The sequence below is a fragment of the Polypterus senegalus genome, chromosome 17 (assembly GCF_016835505.1).
Source record: "Polypterus senegalus isolate Bchr_013 chromosome 17, ASM1683550v1, whole genome shotgun sequence".
Lineage (NCBI taxonomy): Eukaryota > Metazoa > Chordata > Cladistia > Polypteriformes > Polypteridae > Polypterus > Polypterus senegalus.
Window position 1 is genome coordinate 80,101,797 of NC_053170.1, and position 17,075 is coordinate 80,118,871.

Genomic DNA, 17,075 nt, shown 5'->3' on the forward strand with positions numbered 1-17,075 from the left:
TATCTCTTTACGAAGACTAATACATCATTAGAAATATCTGCAGGAACACTGTGGGAGTAAATAATTTTATATGCTTCACATAAAAATAAGTTGCAGAACAGAAGGAAAACAGAACTAATTACGGAGATTTCAATAGATTCTGAATATGCTAATTCCCCTAATGATATTCTCTACAACAAAGGGCTATCATTACAAGCAGGATTTCATCTTTTGACTACAAGAGAAACAAAAGAGCTACTTTTCAAGTCATTATTATTAGGAGTATAGAGGAAAGATTGTCACTACAAGATGTTAGCTGAACAAATATTGTACATAAAACGAAAGTTCTAGACGCAGTTGCAGAGATTAATAACACAAAAGTAACTACAGTTGATGAACACAAAGAAACAACCCAATTATACTGCAAAGATACTCGGGTCTATACAGTTATCTAGCTGAATTCTATACAAAGCAGTCTGCTAAATTAGCTTTGTTGATTGATACTAGCTATGCTGGAGTCAGCTAGAGAAGATAACATTGTACTAAAAATTATATGCTAAGTGCATATCACTATTTTCCCAAAAAATACTAAAATAAAGACCCCTTGGATGTTCATAGTACAGATTATATCCACAAGGGGCACCACTGAGCCCCAAACTGTAGACATAACAACTCCAAAATAAACCAATCATGAGTCCTCCTTCCTCCTCCAAAAAGCATCTGCCCATTGCCTTTCTGACTCAATTTAAATGAGGAAGGGGACTTTGTTTTAAACTAGACCAGGGAACTGCTGCCGATCTCCTGTCCAGGTCGTCCAGAGCATTTCTGGGTTGTGCAGAAACCAGGGCAGTCCCACCACCTGACAGTCACAGGGCTGCATTACCAGACTCCAGCTTCCCATGCCACCCTGCGGGTATCCTGATCAGATTCAGCTCAGAGGGACACTGCCACATGTTGTGTGGGGGAATGATCTAACCCTTCCTTTATCCTGGCCAGGATGCCCGTCCTTCCTCTCTGGCGCCTAAAAGTCCCATTTCAATACTGATGTGAAGATCACGACAAATATTCTTGCCAAACAAATATAGAAAGTCCCTTCCAAAATATCACAAGATCAAAATTGATTTGTTAAAGGCAAAAATCTATTTGGACTGCCAATACTAATCCTCTGTGTAAAAGAGAGGACAGAGCCGACTGTACTTCCGTAGAAGGCTGGCGTCCTTCAACATCTGCAATAAGATGCTGCAGATGTTCTATCAGACGGTTGTGGCGAACACCCTCTTCTACGCGGTGGTGTGCTGGGGAGGCAGCATAAAGAAGAGGGACGCGTCACGCCTGAACAAACTAGTGAGGAAGGCAGGCTCTACTGTAGGCACAGAGCTGGACAGTTTGACATCCATGGCAGAGCGACGGGCGCTGAGCAGGCTTCTGTCAATCATGAATCATGCCAATGCATCCACTGAACAGGATCTTCGCCAGACAGAGGAGCAGCTTCAGCGACAGACTACTGTCACCATCCTGCTCCACTGACAGACTGAGGAGACCCCACACTATGCGACTCTTCAGTTCCACCCGGGGGAGTAAACGTTAACATTATACAAAGTTATTGTCCATTTTACCTGCATTTTTAGCACTCTTTAATTTAATATTGTTCTTTATGTATGCTGCTGCTAGAGTATATGAATTTCCCCTTGGGATTAATAAAGTATGTATCTATCTATCTATCTATCTATCTATCTATCTATCTATCTATCTATCTATCTATCTATTATATAGTGCCTTTCATATCTATCTATCTATCTATCTATCTATTATATAGTGCCTTTCATATCTATCTATCTATCTATCTATCTATCTATCTATAGTGCCTTTCATATTCTATCTATCTATCTATCTATCTTGTAAACTTCAATGAATGTTTGATGTTGGATATGCCCTGTTAGTGTCTACACTTCACAAGTCGTATGATACTTGAATGCAGAAAAAGCTTTTGATAGACTGAAGTTGGGATATGTTTTTACTCAAAAAAATTTTGGCTCAGACCCAATATATGTGCATAAATCAAATTACTTTACTGCAGCCCTGAGGCCCCTGGGTCTGGGTTCAAAATTAATATGAATAAATGTATATTTTTTCAATTAACTCTGTAAATGTTAAGACATTGTAAATTAGATCATTTTTCATTGATTGTTTTTCAGGACAATTCAGATATCAGGAGTTAAAGTTACAAGGTAGTTTAAAGATTTATTTAGCAAGATGTTAATAAAGGGCCACCTCTACTGCTTTGAATATATATGTATCGTGTGTGTCTGTATATAAATATGTATATATATGTATATGTACTGTATATGTATTGTGTGTATTCCCATATATTTCAACAACTCATTTATAAAAAATTGATTCAGTTAGTTTGTTCATCTGGAATGCAAAAAATCTGCATATAAAACAAATAACTCTGCAGAGATTGAAAGCAGGGGGTGGCCTAACCGAACTTTGAATATACATACTTTAAAACCATGAGAGAAATGTGAAGAAAATGGAAATATGCTGAAAATGCAGCTTTAAAAAGGCCATCCTCTCAATTTCCTTTGTTTTGCACTCCAGTTGTCAGTAACTATCACCAATTCACTAGCAATTCAGTTGGTGCGTCACTTGTATAAAATATGGAACCACTGTAGGGAATACTTTAAGGCAGAGCTGTTATTTCCTACTGTGATAGTACTTGATAATCATATACATCAACCTTCTTAAACTGATATAGCAGGAGTCCTCAATTACAGTCTATAGAAGTCTGCAGTGGCTTCAGGTTTTCACTTCAATCTGTTTCTTGATCAAAACCCATTTATTTGCTGCTAAAGCAATACACGTTTTTGGCCTTTTTTTACTCCACTCTCTTGATGTTATTCAGAATCTTTAATTGCTTATTTTTGTTTTAAACAACTGCATTTGTGAATTGTTTCTTATTTAAGTAAACAACCAACAGCTAATAATGAGATGCAAGCGGCAGATAATGTGGTGCCATTTAAACCTGTGTATACTCATCATGAAGTATCTGTGTTAATAAAATGTTTAAAGATAAATGAGAGAGGAGAGGGAAGAGCCAAGCAGCTGACAAACATATGGATACAGTTCTCAGAAAATGAAAATCTACAATGTGACAAAGAGGGATTTGATTTGGCAAAAGAACAGCACTAACAAGCCATATAATTCAAAATTGAATTTTATTATCGGCCAGGACAAGCTTCTGATTAGGACAGTAGGTGAAACGAACGGGACTGAGCCCCTCTGTGATACGGTGTTTAATTTAAGGGCATCATTAGGTATTCACACTTTTAGGGACTTTCATAGAGGGCTTTTTATTTAGTTTTTATTTATTTTTTAATTTGCTCTCAGAGTTGTAGGGGTAGAGTGTAGATTATGTGTTAAGTTGGAACAATTTTCCATTTTTTGCAATTCCTATTATTAAATTTGAGAAATGCTTGGATTGATTTTTGATGGAATTGCTTTTTTTACTTGCTGTAATTTGAAGTTTAGGATTAATGAAGCTACAAAAATCGAATTAAAATAAAGATATAATGTCATACATGCATGTCTGAGGGTCATCTTCAGGGCTCATCCATAGTAAGCAATACCACCCTGGAATGAGAGGGGCCGCTGTCGCTAATGGTATAGTCTCTTCCTGTTCCGAAAGCACCGAGAAGAGGCCCAGTGAGGACAATTAAATCTGTCCCTTATGGTCGGAATACTATAAATTACACCAAGCGCTCCCAGAAGGTGGCATCTCATTTAGATGTAAGCTGTGCCCAGGATGGGGCTCTACGCAGACCTGACCTACTGCTTAAAAAGGCACTGCAGCGCTGTACTTTTGTTAGTTTATGGAGGTGAGCTCTGTTTTTGTTGGACTTGAATACTTTCTTAAACGCGATGACTTGGCTGGTGCCCCAACATTTATTTTGGATCCTGTGTCATACCTTGCCTGGCCACAATGAATAACAGGAAGGAATGAAGAACCACAAGAGTCGGGCCAGAGCTTGGATAAAAGGAAAGACATCTGGGCGTAAAAATAACACTGAAACCTATAAACAAATAACCCTACATCATCAAAGTGGGAAATGAGGAAGAGGAAAAAGAAGAAGGATGAAAGTGTAATGTTCCGCAAGAGAAAACACCACACATGCGTCCTTCTCTCCCAATGGAGAACCATTCCAGGTACAACTATTCTTTCTAAAGTCACAAAGAACCTGCAATTTTGTTAAATGGTTAATAGCAAAAGTACTGCAATGGCAGCCACACTCTTGAAGCTTTGGCATGTTTTCAAGTTCACTGGAAAGATGAACGGTGGTCTTTGTCAGGGTGGACGCCTGTAATATCCATCCCACAGGCAAATGGGCTGACTGTGGCCTGTTAAAAAAAAAGCGCCACGCAACTGAAAACTGGGCACACACAACGTTAGAAGGCGTCAGGCAGGCCATGTTCTGATGCCTTTGAGCAGAAAAGGGAGGACAGAAAAACTGGGTGTCCTTACTGACAATAACTAACTTACCCAATGGGTGTGAGATGGATTTGTGTTATTTCATGATTTGATAATGCAGTGTCTTCCTTGGAACCACGTAAATAACAATGGGTGCTTCTTGTCTGGTCTCGCTTATGATGCGTCACATTTACAGTTGACTATAAAAGTAAGGAAGGATTGGAGGTGGTGGATCAATGCAACCCAAAGCTTTCAAGAAACATCTATCCATTTTCCAACCCGCTGAATCCGAACACAGGGTCACGGGGGTCTGCTGGAGAAAATCCCAGCCAACACAGGACACAAGGCAGGAACCAATCCTGGGCAGGGTGCCAATCCACTGCAGGACACACACCCACACCCCAAGCACACACACTAGGGCCAATTTAGAAACGCCAATGCACCAGACCCGCATGTCTTTGGACTGTGGGAGGAAACCAGAGCGCCAGGTGCAAACTCCACGCAGGGAGGACCTGGGAAGCAAACCCGGGAGTCCTAACTGCGAGGCAGCAGCGCTACCACTGCGCCACCGTGCCACCCCTTTAAAGAAACAGAAACAATTAAAATGCTAACTGTGCTGGTTACTTTAAAATAGGCTCATAATGCACAGGAAACACACAACAGTGTGAGGCGTGAGTAAACGGAACAAACGTTTCAGAGAACTCTACTGTAGGTGAGTGCTTAGTAGTCTGATTGTGAGGGTGGAACTGAATGGCCTGTTCACATCACGCATGTTTATATGCGCTTAAACGCTTACAGTATGTGCAGTGGCAGGCGGCACCGTAGCATAATGGTTAGTGCTTTGCACATCTGATTTTTGTAGAGTCTGTATGTTTTTCACCCGCACTCCAGTTTTCATCTCATAGCCATGCAGGTTAACTGGAGACTCTAATTTGGCTCAGTGTGTGTATAAACGTGCCTTGTGTTGGACTGGCACCTCATCCACAGTCTGTTCTTGCTCTGTGCTCACTGTTGCCAGCTTAGACTGTGGCCTCCGCAGCGCTAAGTTGGATAAACATTTCACAGCAGGTGGATGGATGGTTGGGCACACAATGGCCCAAAGTGCCTGAGCTCTCTGTTAACATCTTGGTGGCGTACTTTTTGGTGTGCGGTTCACGTGTTTGTGACACATTAACATCCTCTCAAGGTCTAATGACCTACTCTTGAGATGGCCGGTGTCTCTTTCAGAAATGATTACCATATTAAATATATTACTGACAGAAAAAGCCATGACTTCCACCATTTGATTTGTTTTCTCGCTATAGAAAAATTAATGGATGGAATGAACACAGCTGAATACCTACTTGGACTTTCAAAAAACAATAATAGTTAAGTGCTTTTTCATAATGAATACTGCATCTCTAAGAGAAATAATTCACACATTTCCTTTCTTTTAATTGCATACATTCGGCGTAACATAAATGTTGGAGTTTTTTAATTGCAACTCATTAATTTTACCCGCCATGAAGTGAAAAAATGTGTTTCCTTATGTAAATTATATTAAAAAAAAAACTCATTAGACTCGGATAATAAAGGAGAAAATTAAGTTTAAAGCTTGTCACTATGCTACTAAAGAGCTGAGAGATTCTGTGGGAAGATGCCTACATTTCTAATACCATCCAAAGCAAAGTAAATATTTAAAATCTTTTCATATTATTGGAAAGTATGACAACATAAGAATTTAAAAACTGTGAAAAAGTAGAGGACAGGAATTTAGGTGACTTGTCAACCAGGTTAAACCCTGAGCAAGAATTGGTAAGCTGGTTGTGGTACTGCCCAGCAGCTCCCTGGCACCCAGCTGCCACCCAACGGTGCAGCGTGTTGATCACTGCTCAGCAACTAGCTGTCATTTCATACTTAGAATAAATGCACCTCGGGGTAAATTACAATACAAACAAATTTTATAGTGGGGATAAAATAAATGAACTGAAAACGTATTTAATCACCTATCTGTTGTCAAAATGCTTACTCAACACCAAGTGAAGAATGCTAGCCAGTGGGTACAGTGCCAGGTGAAGGTAAATAATGCCAGTACACTTGAGCAACAAGTCGAAAACACAGAGGCAGCAGGTAAAAAATAAATGAAAGCAATATGGCCGGCTAATCCAGTTCAGGTTTGAAGGGACTGGAATTCTGTCTCAGCAACACAGGACCCAACGTAAGAAGAGCCACCTCTGGAGAGGACATTGGTATCTTTGCCAACTAATAAAATAGTTTTGTGACATAATAATTATTGTGAAATAACACAATATTTATTACAAAAATAACACAATTCCTTTGGGAAATAACACAACCATTATTGCTAAATAAAACAATAAAGAATATGAATGGCTTGAATAATCTTCCATATTTTTCTGCTCATGTCAAAGGTTTTTTAGTTTTTCCTTTTTTTTTTTTCTTGAGAGATATTTTCAAACTATTGAGGCTTCTTAGTATATTTGTGAACTTTGAAGTTACAGTAGAGGCACATTCTGGCCTGGTGTGGGCTGAAGCCTGACAATTGAGCAGGACCAAGGCTGCCTTCTGCACCTCCTGCGGACCGGCTGCTGGGATGAAGGTGTGCTTAGTAGGCTGTTTTTGAATGCCTCATACTACTTTGGCCATTTTGTGCATGTACAGTACAAATTTAGAATCGCCCGTTAATCTGTAAATGTTTGGGAGGTAGGAAGAAAATCCACTGAGAGAAAAGAGCAAATGCCCAGAGATGGTGCCCGGGATGGACTTCAAACCCAAGAGTTGTAGAGCAGTATGGCTACCCGCTGTGCTAGTGTGTTGCCCTTACTGCAAAAATACTTTCATTTTTATTTTCACTACTGTGATTTCTGTGGTGTCTGTTTGTAAATGTGACAGTATAATATAAAGAATAAGGATAATTTCAGTATATTTACAGCTCCTGTGATTTTAATTAGCTGAATATAGAAATTAAATGTACAAGAAGATAAACATGACCCCAAGGCTAGCTGTATTAGTTAAACCCACCAAACAGCTGTGAGTGGTATGGTGGTATCTTGTGTGTCCTGCCCTCGACCTTCCTTCACATGCAAAGATCACATCCCAGCATTCTGGCTTGTGTGTTTTTGCTATCTGAGGGTCCTTAGGTGATTCTACCACACATTTCTTGAGAGTTGCCTTTATGAAGGTATTCTGTCATCTGTGTTTATAGCCATGGTTGTATAGAAGAAAAGTTTCAAAATCGCCTTTTCGTTTTCAGCAGAAAGGTCTTGGTAACTTCTTGTGGATCTCTGGGTATAGTCCAAACAAAGTACGCGGCTGCCACAGGTGTTACCTCCTGTTGAAATATGGCAAGGTGTATTGTGCTCAATTAGCACAGCCATTTTCCACTTTTGTATTGTGGTGTTAAAATGAAAATCCCCTTGTATCAGTTTGTGTTGCCATTGGACTTGAAAATTTCTCAAAGGGCCTAAAATTCTACTTTAAGTGCCAGGCTTTTAGTTTCAACTTTCTAGTGTGCTAAAGACAAATCTATGTTAAAAAGACGTTTTTATATGACATATTTATTTTGAATCTCCATGGATTTTGTTCTCTAAGCATCTACTGCGGTTGCCAACTGTTTTGTACTTCTATATCTTTTACAGTTTGATTGTTTTATGCTTGGCGTTCCTACACTGACTGATGATTTTTGTCAGGTGGTCTCTCCATCAGTATAAGTCAGACCTTTGTGAACAGTAACATAACATGCAAAACAGTCTCATAATCACTTAAGATTAAGAATGGATGCTGTTTTTAAAAAAACTTATTTTTTAAAAACTTAACAAAACTTGGACTTGTTTGTCTACATCTACCTACAGCATATACAGAGCATCCGGAAAGTATTCACAGCACACCACTTTTTCCACATTTTGTTATGTTACAGCCTTATTCCAAACTGGATTAAATTTATTTTTTTCCTCAGAATTCTACACACAACACCCCATAATGACAACATGAAAAACGCTTACTTGAGGTTTTTGCAAATTTATTTTAAAAAACAAAAAAACTGAGAAATCACACGTACATAAGTACAGTAATCCCTCCTCGATCGCGGGGGTTGCGTTCCAGAACCCCCTGCGATAGATGAAAATCTGCGAAGTAGAAACCATATGTTTGTCTGGTTATTTTTATATATTTTAAGCCCTTATAAACTCTCCCACACTGTTAACATTATTAGAGCCCTCTAGACATAAAAATAACACCCTTTAGTCAAAAGTTTAAACTGCTCCATGACAAGACAGAGATGACAGTTCTTTCTCACAATTAAAAGAATGCAAACATATCTTATCTTCAAAAGAGCGCCGTCAGGAGCAGAGAATGTCAGAGAGAGAGAGAGAGAGAAAAGCAAACAATCAAGCACCGCGCGGGAAGCACATCGTATATCATTGAGGAGTTTTAGTTAATATGTAATACATGCTCTGATTGGGTGGCTTCTAAGCCATCCGCCAATAGCGTCCCTTGTATGAAATCAACTGGGCATACAAACTGAGGAAGCGTGTAGCATAAATTAAAAGACCCATTGTCTGCAGAAATCCGCGAACCAGCGAAAAATCTGTGATATATATTTAGATGTGCTTACATTTAAAATGCTCGATGGAGTGAAGCCGCGAAAGTCGAAGCGCAGTATAGCGAGGGATTATTGTATTCACAGCCTTTGCTCAATACTTTGTCGATGCACCTTTGGCAGCAATTACAGCCTCAAGTCTTTTTGAATATGATGCCACAAGCTTGGCACACCTATCCTTTTTTTGTATAACTTTATTTTATTTGATATATTTTCCTGTCATCTTCTGACTCTGATTGAAGTATTTGCACATTTTCAGGGGTTCATGGTGACTTCATTCACAAAACCAAACCAAGGAGTGTTTAAAAAGTAAGAAAAGGGGTGTTTGGAGACTTAATTTAACTGTTAAGAAAGCTGGAGCATTTTTAAATTTAGCAGGGACTTCATCAAAGATTTAGTTATCACATTTCATGAAATATTTTTGTATCAGTGAGACATAATCAAAAATAACAGCGATAATGTAATTTCATGTGATGATCTCTTGTAGTTGGAAATGGGGCTCAAATATCTGATGTCCTGAGCCGAGTCCAACTCAAGTCATGAGAACATTGCACTGATTAATGCGCTGCTGTTAGCTGTGAGGAGTTTATGTCTAATTAGACTTCAAATTTCTTAAACATGACATTTCTCAAAGAGGCACCTGAAGGAGATTTAATAATCTCTGTTAAAGTTTCAACTCAGAATCCTTGTCTGTAAGGAGCCCTGACTAGATAGCCAATAGAAAAATTGAATCTTTTATCATCTTCAAGGAATGAGGTAGTTTTCGGTTTGGCAGAAGCCCTAGGTACGGGCTTATTTACTGTCTGCATAACATGCCACCGTGTCATGGCCAAGGAGGGCACTCCATCTTTCATTCATTTCTACATACGTGAAGGTACTTGCATTTTTTTTACTTTTATGGTTGTAGACGTCCTATAACTTACTGTACCCCCTACAATTTCAGGGAGCAGGAGAAGTAAGCTGCTGAGACAGAGGTTCATGAAAGTACAAGCAGTTTCAGAGCGTACAACACTGCCAGTGCTGTGCCAGTTTAGCAAATTACCTATCATTACAGACCGGTGCCAAGATTGCATTGGATTTGTTGATCAGGTGCAGTCACCTGCAGTTTCTTACAGAGGTATTGGTAGTCACTCTGGAGGAAAGTGAGCTCTGAATCCAGTTCAATGTAATTATTGTTAGGTTAAGGTGAAGCACAGAAATACGCCCACTAGCAGGTGGCAGGATGAGCTGCAGATTCTGTAAGCTTACAGGGCTACTAACTGCTGTCTCCAGGTTTTAAAAATCATTTGACAGTGTCAGTTTCAATTAGAAATTTAACAGCCAGATGCTACTCCCTAGAAAAGTTTGTCTGCTGTTCTGTCCTAATAACATAATGTGTAGAATGTAGACTCTCAATGTGCACAAAATAATAAACAGACTGATTTATAACTTTAGTACACCTTTAACCTGAACTAACCACTAAATAACACCTCTAAATGATGTTGTCCACCACAGCATTGCCTCTTGCACCTATCACAATGTCCCTACCCACTGCTAATGTACCCTTCCATTTCTAACCCTCTCATTCAGTTCAGGAACTCTAGAAACTGGTGTGTTTCTCACCAGCGTTTGATGCAAAGTGGGAGTCAAACGTGCATGGGGTACCAGTCCTTCAGAGGTCCATTGTGCACACTAACTCATACTGGGCTAATTTAGAGTTGCCAGTTAAACACGGGTGTGTTTGGCATTTGGGAGGAAAACTTGGAAATCTGTTAAAGAAAAGCTCTCTACACACAGGAGAATGTTCAAATGCCAAACAGACAATGATCAAGCCAGAATTTAAAGCAAATGTCCTGGAGCTGTGAGTCAGCATGATACCCGCTGCAGCACAGTGCCACCCATTACTTACAACTTACACAGACAAAGCTTTGGAAAACTGACCAGTGTGAAATCTGCCAGTTCAGTTGTGATCTGTACTGAGTTGAGTTTGTAATGTGCCACAGCCCAAATCCTGAACTTGAACACACCGTAAGGCCATCACTCTCCCAGCAATGGCACTAATCAGGTTCCATCTTCAGTCTTCAGAATTTCAGGCTGTATTCATTATTCCAATTACACCTTAAGTACAGAACGATCCAGGATTAAAAATTTTAAACATCGTATTCATACCGGACTAAATATCAATACATACATGAAATATATAACTATTATTATTTCAATCCACAGCACATTTCCATCTGTTTTTCACTTGCGTATTTGATGGGGACTAAAAACATTGTACATTGGTTTTGGACATACTGTATATCCACCAATTGTCCTATAGCTCAGGACACAAACAGCATGTGGAGTAGTGAAGTCCCAGAATTCAGCGAGTCTTTGTGTTCAGCTGTAGATTCCCCAGCTACTCCTAATTTCACCAGTGCAGTAGCTCAGCATCTTTATGGACACGTCCTCAATGGTCTTTTTCACTCAGTAAACAAGTAGAACAACAAGCATCACATTATCCATGGGCAGTAAACTCAAGAGGGACCCCCCTTTCCCTCCTCAACAACCTTCAAATGCAATATCAGTTTACTAATCAATTCATGCCTGCACCTTGTGCCGGTCTTTTTCAATTACAAAACAAAACCAATATTTAGAGAATAATAGATAATTATAATGGGTAATTGTCGTTCCATAGAAGAATTTAAAACTCTGAAACCTTCAGATACTCAATATGATTTTAATATACCGGTAGTCTGAATAAATTACATGGAACTGCTTAGTCATGTAGCAATACAGAAATAAGATATACAGAGCATCCGGAAAGTATTCACAGCGCATCACTTTTTCCACATTTTGTTATGTTACAGTCTTATTCCAGAATGGATTAAATTCATTTTTTTCCTCAGAATTCTACACACAACACCCCATAATGACAGCGTGAAAAAAGTTTATTTGAGGTTTTTGCAAATGTATTAAAAATAAAAAAAACTGAGAAATCACATGTACATAAGTATTCACAGCCTTTGCTCAATACTTTGTCGATGCACCTTTGGCAGCAATTACAGCCTCAAGTCTTTTTGAATATGATGCCACAAGCTTGGCACACCTATCCTTGGCCAGTTTCGCCCATTTCTCTTTGCAACACCTCTCAAGCTCCATCAGGTTGGACGGGAAGTGTTGGTGCACAGCCATTTTAAGATCTCTCCAGAGATGTTCAATCAGATTCAAGTCTGGGCCACTCAAGGACATTCACAGAGTTGTCCTGAAGCCACTCCTTTGATATCTTGGCTGTGTGCTTAGGGTCGTTATCCTGCTGAAAGATGAACCGTCACCCCAGTCTGAGGTCAAGAGTGCTCTGGAGCAGGTTTTCATCCAGGATGTCTCTGTACATTGCTGCAGTCATCTTTCCCTTTATCCTGACTAGTCTCCCAGTTCCTGCCGCTGAAAAACATCCCCACAGCATGATGCTGCCACCACCATGCTTCATGGTGTTGGCCTGGTGATGAGCGGTGCGTGGTTTCCTCCAAACATGACACCTGGCATTCACACCAAAGAGTTCAATCTCTGTCTCATCAGACCAGAGAATTTTGTTTCTCATGGTCTGAGAGTCCTTCAGGTGCCTTTTGGCAAACTCCAGGCGGGCTGCCATGTGCCTTTTACAGGCCTGATTGGTGGATTGCTGCAGAGATGGTTGTCCTTCTGGAAGGTTCTCCTCTCTCCATAGAGGACCTCTGGAGCTCTGATCGAGTGACCATTGGGTTGTTGGTCACCTCCCTGACTAAAGCCCTTCTCCCCCGATCGCTCAGTTTAGATGGCTGGCCAGCTCTAGGAAGAGTCCTGGTGGTTTTGAACTTCTTCCACTTACGGATGATGGAGGCCATTGTTCTCATTGGGACCTTCAAAGCAGCAGAAATTTTTTCTGTAACCTTCCCCAGATTTGTGCCTCGAGACAATCCTGTCTCGGAGGTCTACAGACAATTCCTTTGACTTCATGCTTGGTTTGTGCTCTGACATGAACTGTCAACTGTGGGACCTTCTATAGACAGGTGTGTGCCTTTCCAAATCATGTCCAATCAACTGGATTTACCACAGGTGGACTCCAATTAAGCTGCAGAAACATCTCAAGGATGATCAGGGGAAACAGGATGCACCTGAGCTCAATTTTGAGCTTCATGGCAAAGGCTGTGAATACTTATGTACATATGCTTTTTCAGTTTTTTTTAATTTTTAATAAATTGCAGAAACCTCAAGGAAACTTTTTTCACGTTGTCATTATGGGGTGTTGTGTGTAGAATTCTGAGAAAAAAAATGAATTGAATCCATTCTGGAATAAGGCTGTAACATAACAAAATGTGGAAAAAGTGATGCGCTGTGAATACTTTCTGGATGCACTGTACATTAGTGGGTGAAAAACTGTAACCTGGGCCAACATGTATAAATGGTGTCTATGCACGAAAACACCCATTTCCACTCTCACTTCGAGATGTACACAAACTAAACTTGTGTAAAGCCACACACATTTTCATGGCGGCCTCGCACCATACGTATGCACGTTTCTTCTTGGTTTTGCAAACTGGCAGCACTCAGCATCAAAGCATTGCTACTGTTTCTGTGTAGTTTCCCTTTCTTTTTTTAGATTCACATTCACGACGCAGGCTTTATCAAATGTACTGAAATTTACTGCATATCATTTACAAATTGTAATCATTCTGTAACAACATAATGGTGCACAGAATGGCCAAACTATTTCAAATAGCACAGCTGCTTTAGTGCTGTTACTCTTAGTGCACCACTGAGAGTATTTCAACCCATCTATTGTACTTGTGTGTGGTATCACAGCTGCACAGGTTGTGTCGAGAGCACAGAGGATAACAGCTTCCAGCCCTGGAGGACATTTACAGCACATGCTGCCTCAGGAAAGCCTCCAGCATCTGCATGGATTCTACTCAGTCATGCCACGATCTATTTGAACGTCTCCCATCCGGCAACTGCCTTTTCTGCACAGACCTCAAGGCTCAGAAAAGGTTTCATCCTACGAGCTATAAACGCACTCAATCAGTCCATCAAGTGCTTCCGGTAGGACTGTTTGTACTTAAAATTACAATTACCTCACCGTAAACTGGCACTACAACTGCACAACCTGAGCCACTTTATGAACCGTTTGCAATATCTGCTCTATATGTACATGTATATTGTACTTACATTTCATATTGTATATTTTTATTCTATTATTTTATAGGAAAATAAGTTTATGAAGGAGTTGCATATTGAATCTCATTGTACCATACAATGACAATAAAGGAATTCAATTCAATGGAAGAGATCACGTATTTACAGATGATGACGACTGGCTTCTAAGTATATTTAGATTTCCAAGAGAGCTGTGTACTGTCAGAATACTAGGATGTATACTTTGATATCATTTTTATGATAAATTTTAGTAAAGTGTGCGTATTACAGTTTACAAATAAACTGATAACTTTATTTAAATAATGTGTACTATTAATAATTAACCATGTGGGGGCACAGTGGCACAGCAGTATTGATGAGCTGGTGCCCCATCCAGGAATTGTTCCTGCCTTGCGCTCTATGCTGTGACCCTGGATGAAAGGGAGTAATAATCAAACATGTGTAACGAAGATTTTTCAATGTTCCTTAAAAGTTTTGGTTTTGGCATTTTAAGCCTGCAGCTGTTTTTTTTTTTTTTATTACAGGCACTTATTGTGTGGAAGTTGGTTACTTGGATTAAGAAAACAGAAAAACAGGAATTCGAGGTTGGCAGTTTTGACAGACACAGTAATGCTGCAATAAATTATTCCATCCAGGGTTACACACATCACAGCAGGTATCTTGTGGTAGGCAAGAGCAAACCCTGGATGGGGCGCCACCTTATCGCCACGTCTGTACCACCGTGGTTTAATATGTACATGCTTTAATACACTTCTTCATGAAAATGACAAAAGTGTACATCTTAGTGTTCTAAAATGTCCAGAGAGCTGTAACATCATGAATGTAATGTATTCTGTGTGTTTCCTGTTGGTGTAAGAAACGTAGTGATTAGTAACTGGGGTGGGAGAACACACAGAATATGAAGCATTTAACTTGCTGCTCCAGTTGGAATGGGATTTGAAAAACTCTAGTAAATTAAACATTGATTTTTAAGGTAAAGTTTATGATGTTCCACTTTAATGACACAATAAACTATGAGATTAAAGTGTACATTTTGAGATTAAAATCAAGATTTCAACTTTAATCTCGACACAGACCTTTCTTTTCTTCACTGTGTCCCTATTATGCTTTGGTATGACACTTAGCCACTTGCCTTTTCATGTCGACTTGACAGATACTTTTTTATATATGGTTTTACCATTGTCTTTTAACAAAAACTTTGAACGGAAGGGGCTATTTACTGTATATTGATTTTCATATTCAAACATGCAAAGTTCTGGAGCAATCTGGGTGGGGCTGCAGGTGCTTGCACGTGCGTTAAAATTCACGTTGATTGGGGTTTATGGAGGGGAAGTGCATGGAACTTTGTTTATGCCCAGTTTTAAGCATCTGAATGTTTTTGTGCGTGTGCACATTTCTGATTTTGTCCGTATGCCATGTTTTAGTGTGAATTCTATGCACGGCGTTATACACGAGGCCCCTGGCATTCCACATCTGCTCTCTTTCAAACACTTTTGCAAGTTAGTAGCTATAATTTTTGTATGATTTGTTACTGTATGAATTTTACACTAATTTATATTGCAGCCATGTCTGACAAATGCACACAGAATAAAAATGTTGGAAAGAGTATTGTAAATAAATTCAGGTTACTCTATATGCATAGGTATCTTTGCTCACATGGGCAAATTGATTTCTACATACTGTAAATTTAATATACACAGATTTTCAGGAGGTCAGAGCGTTAATAATTGGCTTTAGTTTATTACATAGTCCTTTCTGAGGTCTGAGCAAACCTATGCACTCTTCATGTTAATTTCTCACTTTGTGTCTTCTGTTAACCCATCCATGCAGTAAATGGAAATGACATTCAGAATATTACCTCAATAACACTACATGAACTAACCTCATATTCCTGCTTGAATCCATAACCTTCACTGGTCTTCATCTGATTGATGTGCTGTAAGAGGTCAGCCACTCTCACTGCAGGGTGCAGCTGACCCGTGTGAAATGGAGAGCCTTTCCGAGTACACTGTCTGCGAGGCGATCCAGCCAGGAGACTGCTAGACTCATTCACTGCACTGCGTTGCTCGTCTGTAAGAGAAGGCAAGACACTTAGGAGGATTTTGCTTAAATACAGGGTAACAGAATAACACCTCCACCAGGGTGCAACTGGACAAGTGCTTCAAGAGTACAGAAGCCCAAGGGTATATACAGTGGATTCATGAAGTATTTGGACCCCGTCACTCTGTGTGCTCTTTGCATTGTAGATTTCATTTTAATTGGATATATTTACCATGTTTGCACATCAATCTGGATGCAATAACCCATAATGACAAAATGAAATCATGTTTTCAGATAGGTTTGCAAACTTAAATGAATGGGAGATTCCAGTTTTTAATTTTTAATAAATATTCAGACCCAGTGCATTGTAGAAGTCCCTTTGGCAGCAATTACTGCCATGAGTCCTCTTGGGTAAGTCTCCACAAGTTTTTCTTACCTGAATTTGGCCAGTTTATTCCATTTTCCTGGCAGATCTTAATTAGACTGGATGGGAAGTATCTGTAAACTGCCATGTTCAGGTCTCTCCACAGATGTTCAGTGGTTTTAAGTCTGGGCCGCTCAAGGATAGCCAGGGACTTGTCCCAAAGCCACTCTAGCATTGTCTTGGCTTCGGGTCATTGTCATGCTGAAAGGAGAACTGTTACTCGAGTCTAAAGACATACAGTGGGTACGGAAAGTATTCAGACCCCCTTCAATTTTTCACTCTTTGTTATATTGCAGCCATTTGCTAAAATCATTTAAATTATTTTTTTCCCTCATTAATGTCCACACAGCACCCCATATTGACAGACAAAGAAGAGAATTTTTGAAATTGTTGCAGATTTATTAAAAAAGAAAAAC

The 17,075-nt window shown here is 39.6% G+C and overlaps 1 protein-coding gene across 4 annotated transcripts in view; it reads right to left on the bottom strand.

The window, feature by feature from the left end:
• The window catches only part of LOC120517926 (receptor-type tyrosine-protein phosphatase U-like), a 1,019,277-nt gene that overhangs the window by 126,630 nt on the left and 875,572 nt on the right, over positions 1-17,075 (bottom strand). For all 4 annotated transcript variants that reach the window (XM_039740445.1, XM_039740444.1, XM_039740443.1 and 1 more), the window contains one exon: positions 16,078-16,265. In XM_039740445.1, coding sequence (XP_039596379.1) covers positions 16,078-16,265 — 188 coding nt within the window. The remainder of the gene's footprint in view (positions 1-16,077; positions 16,266-17,075) is intronic.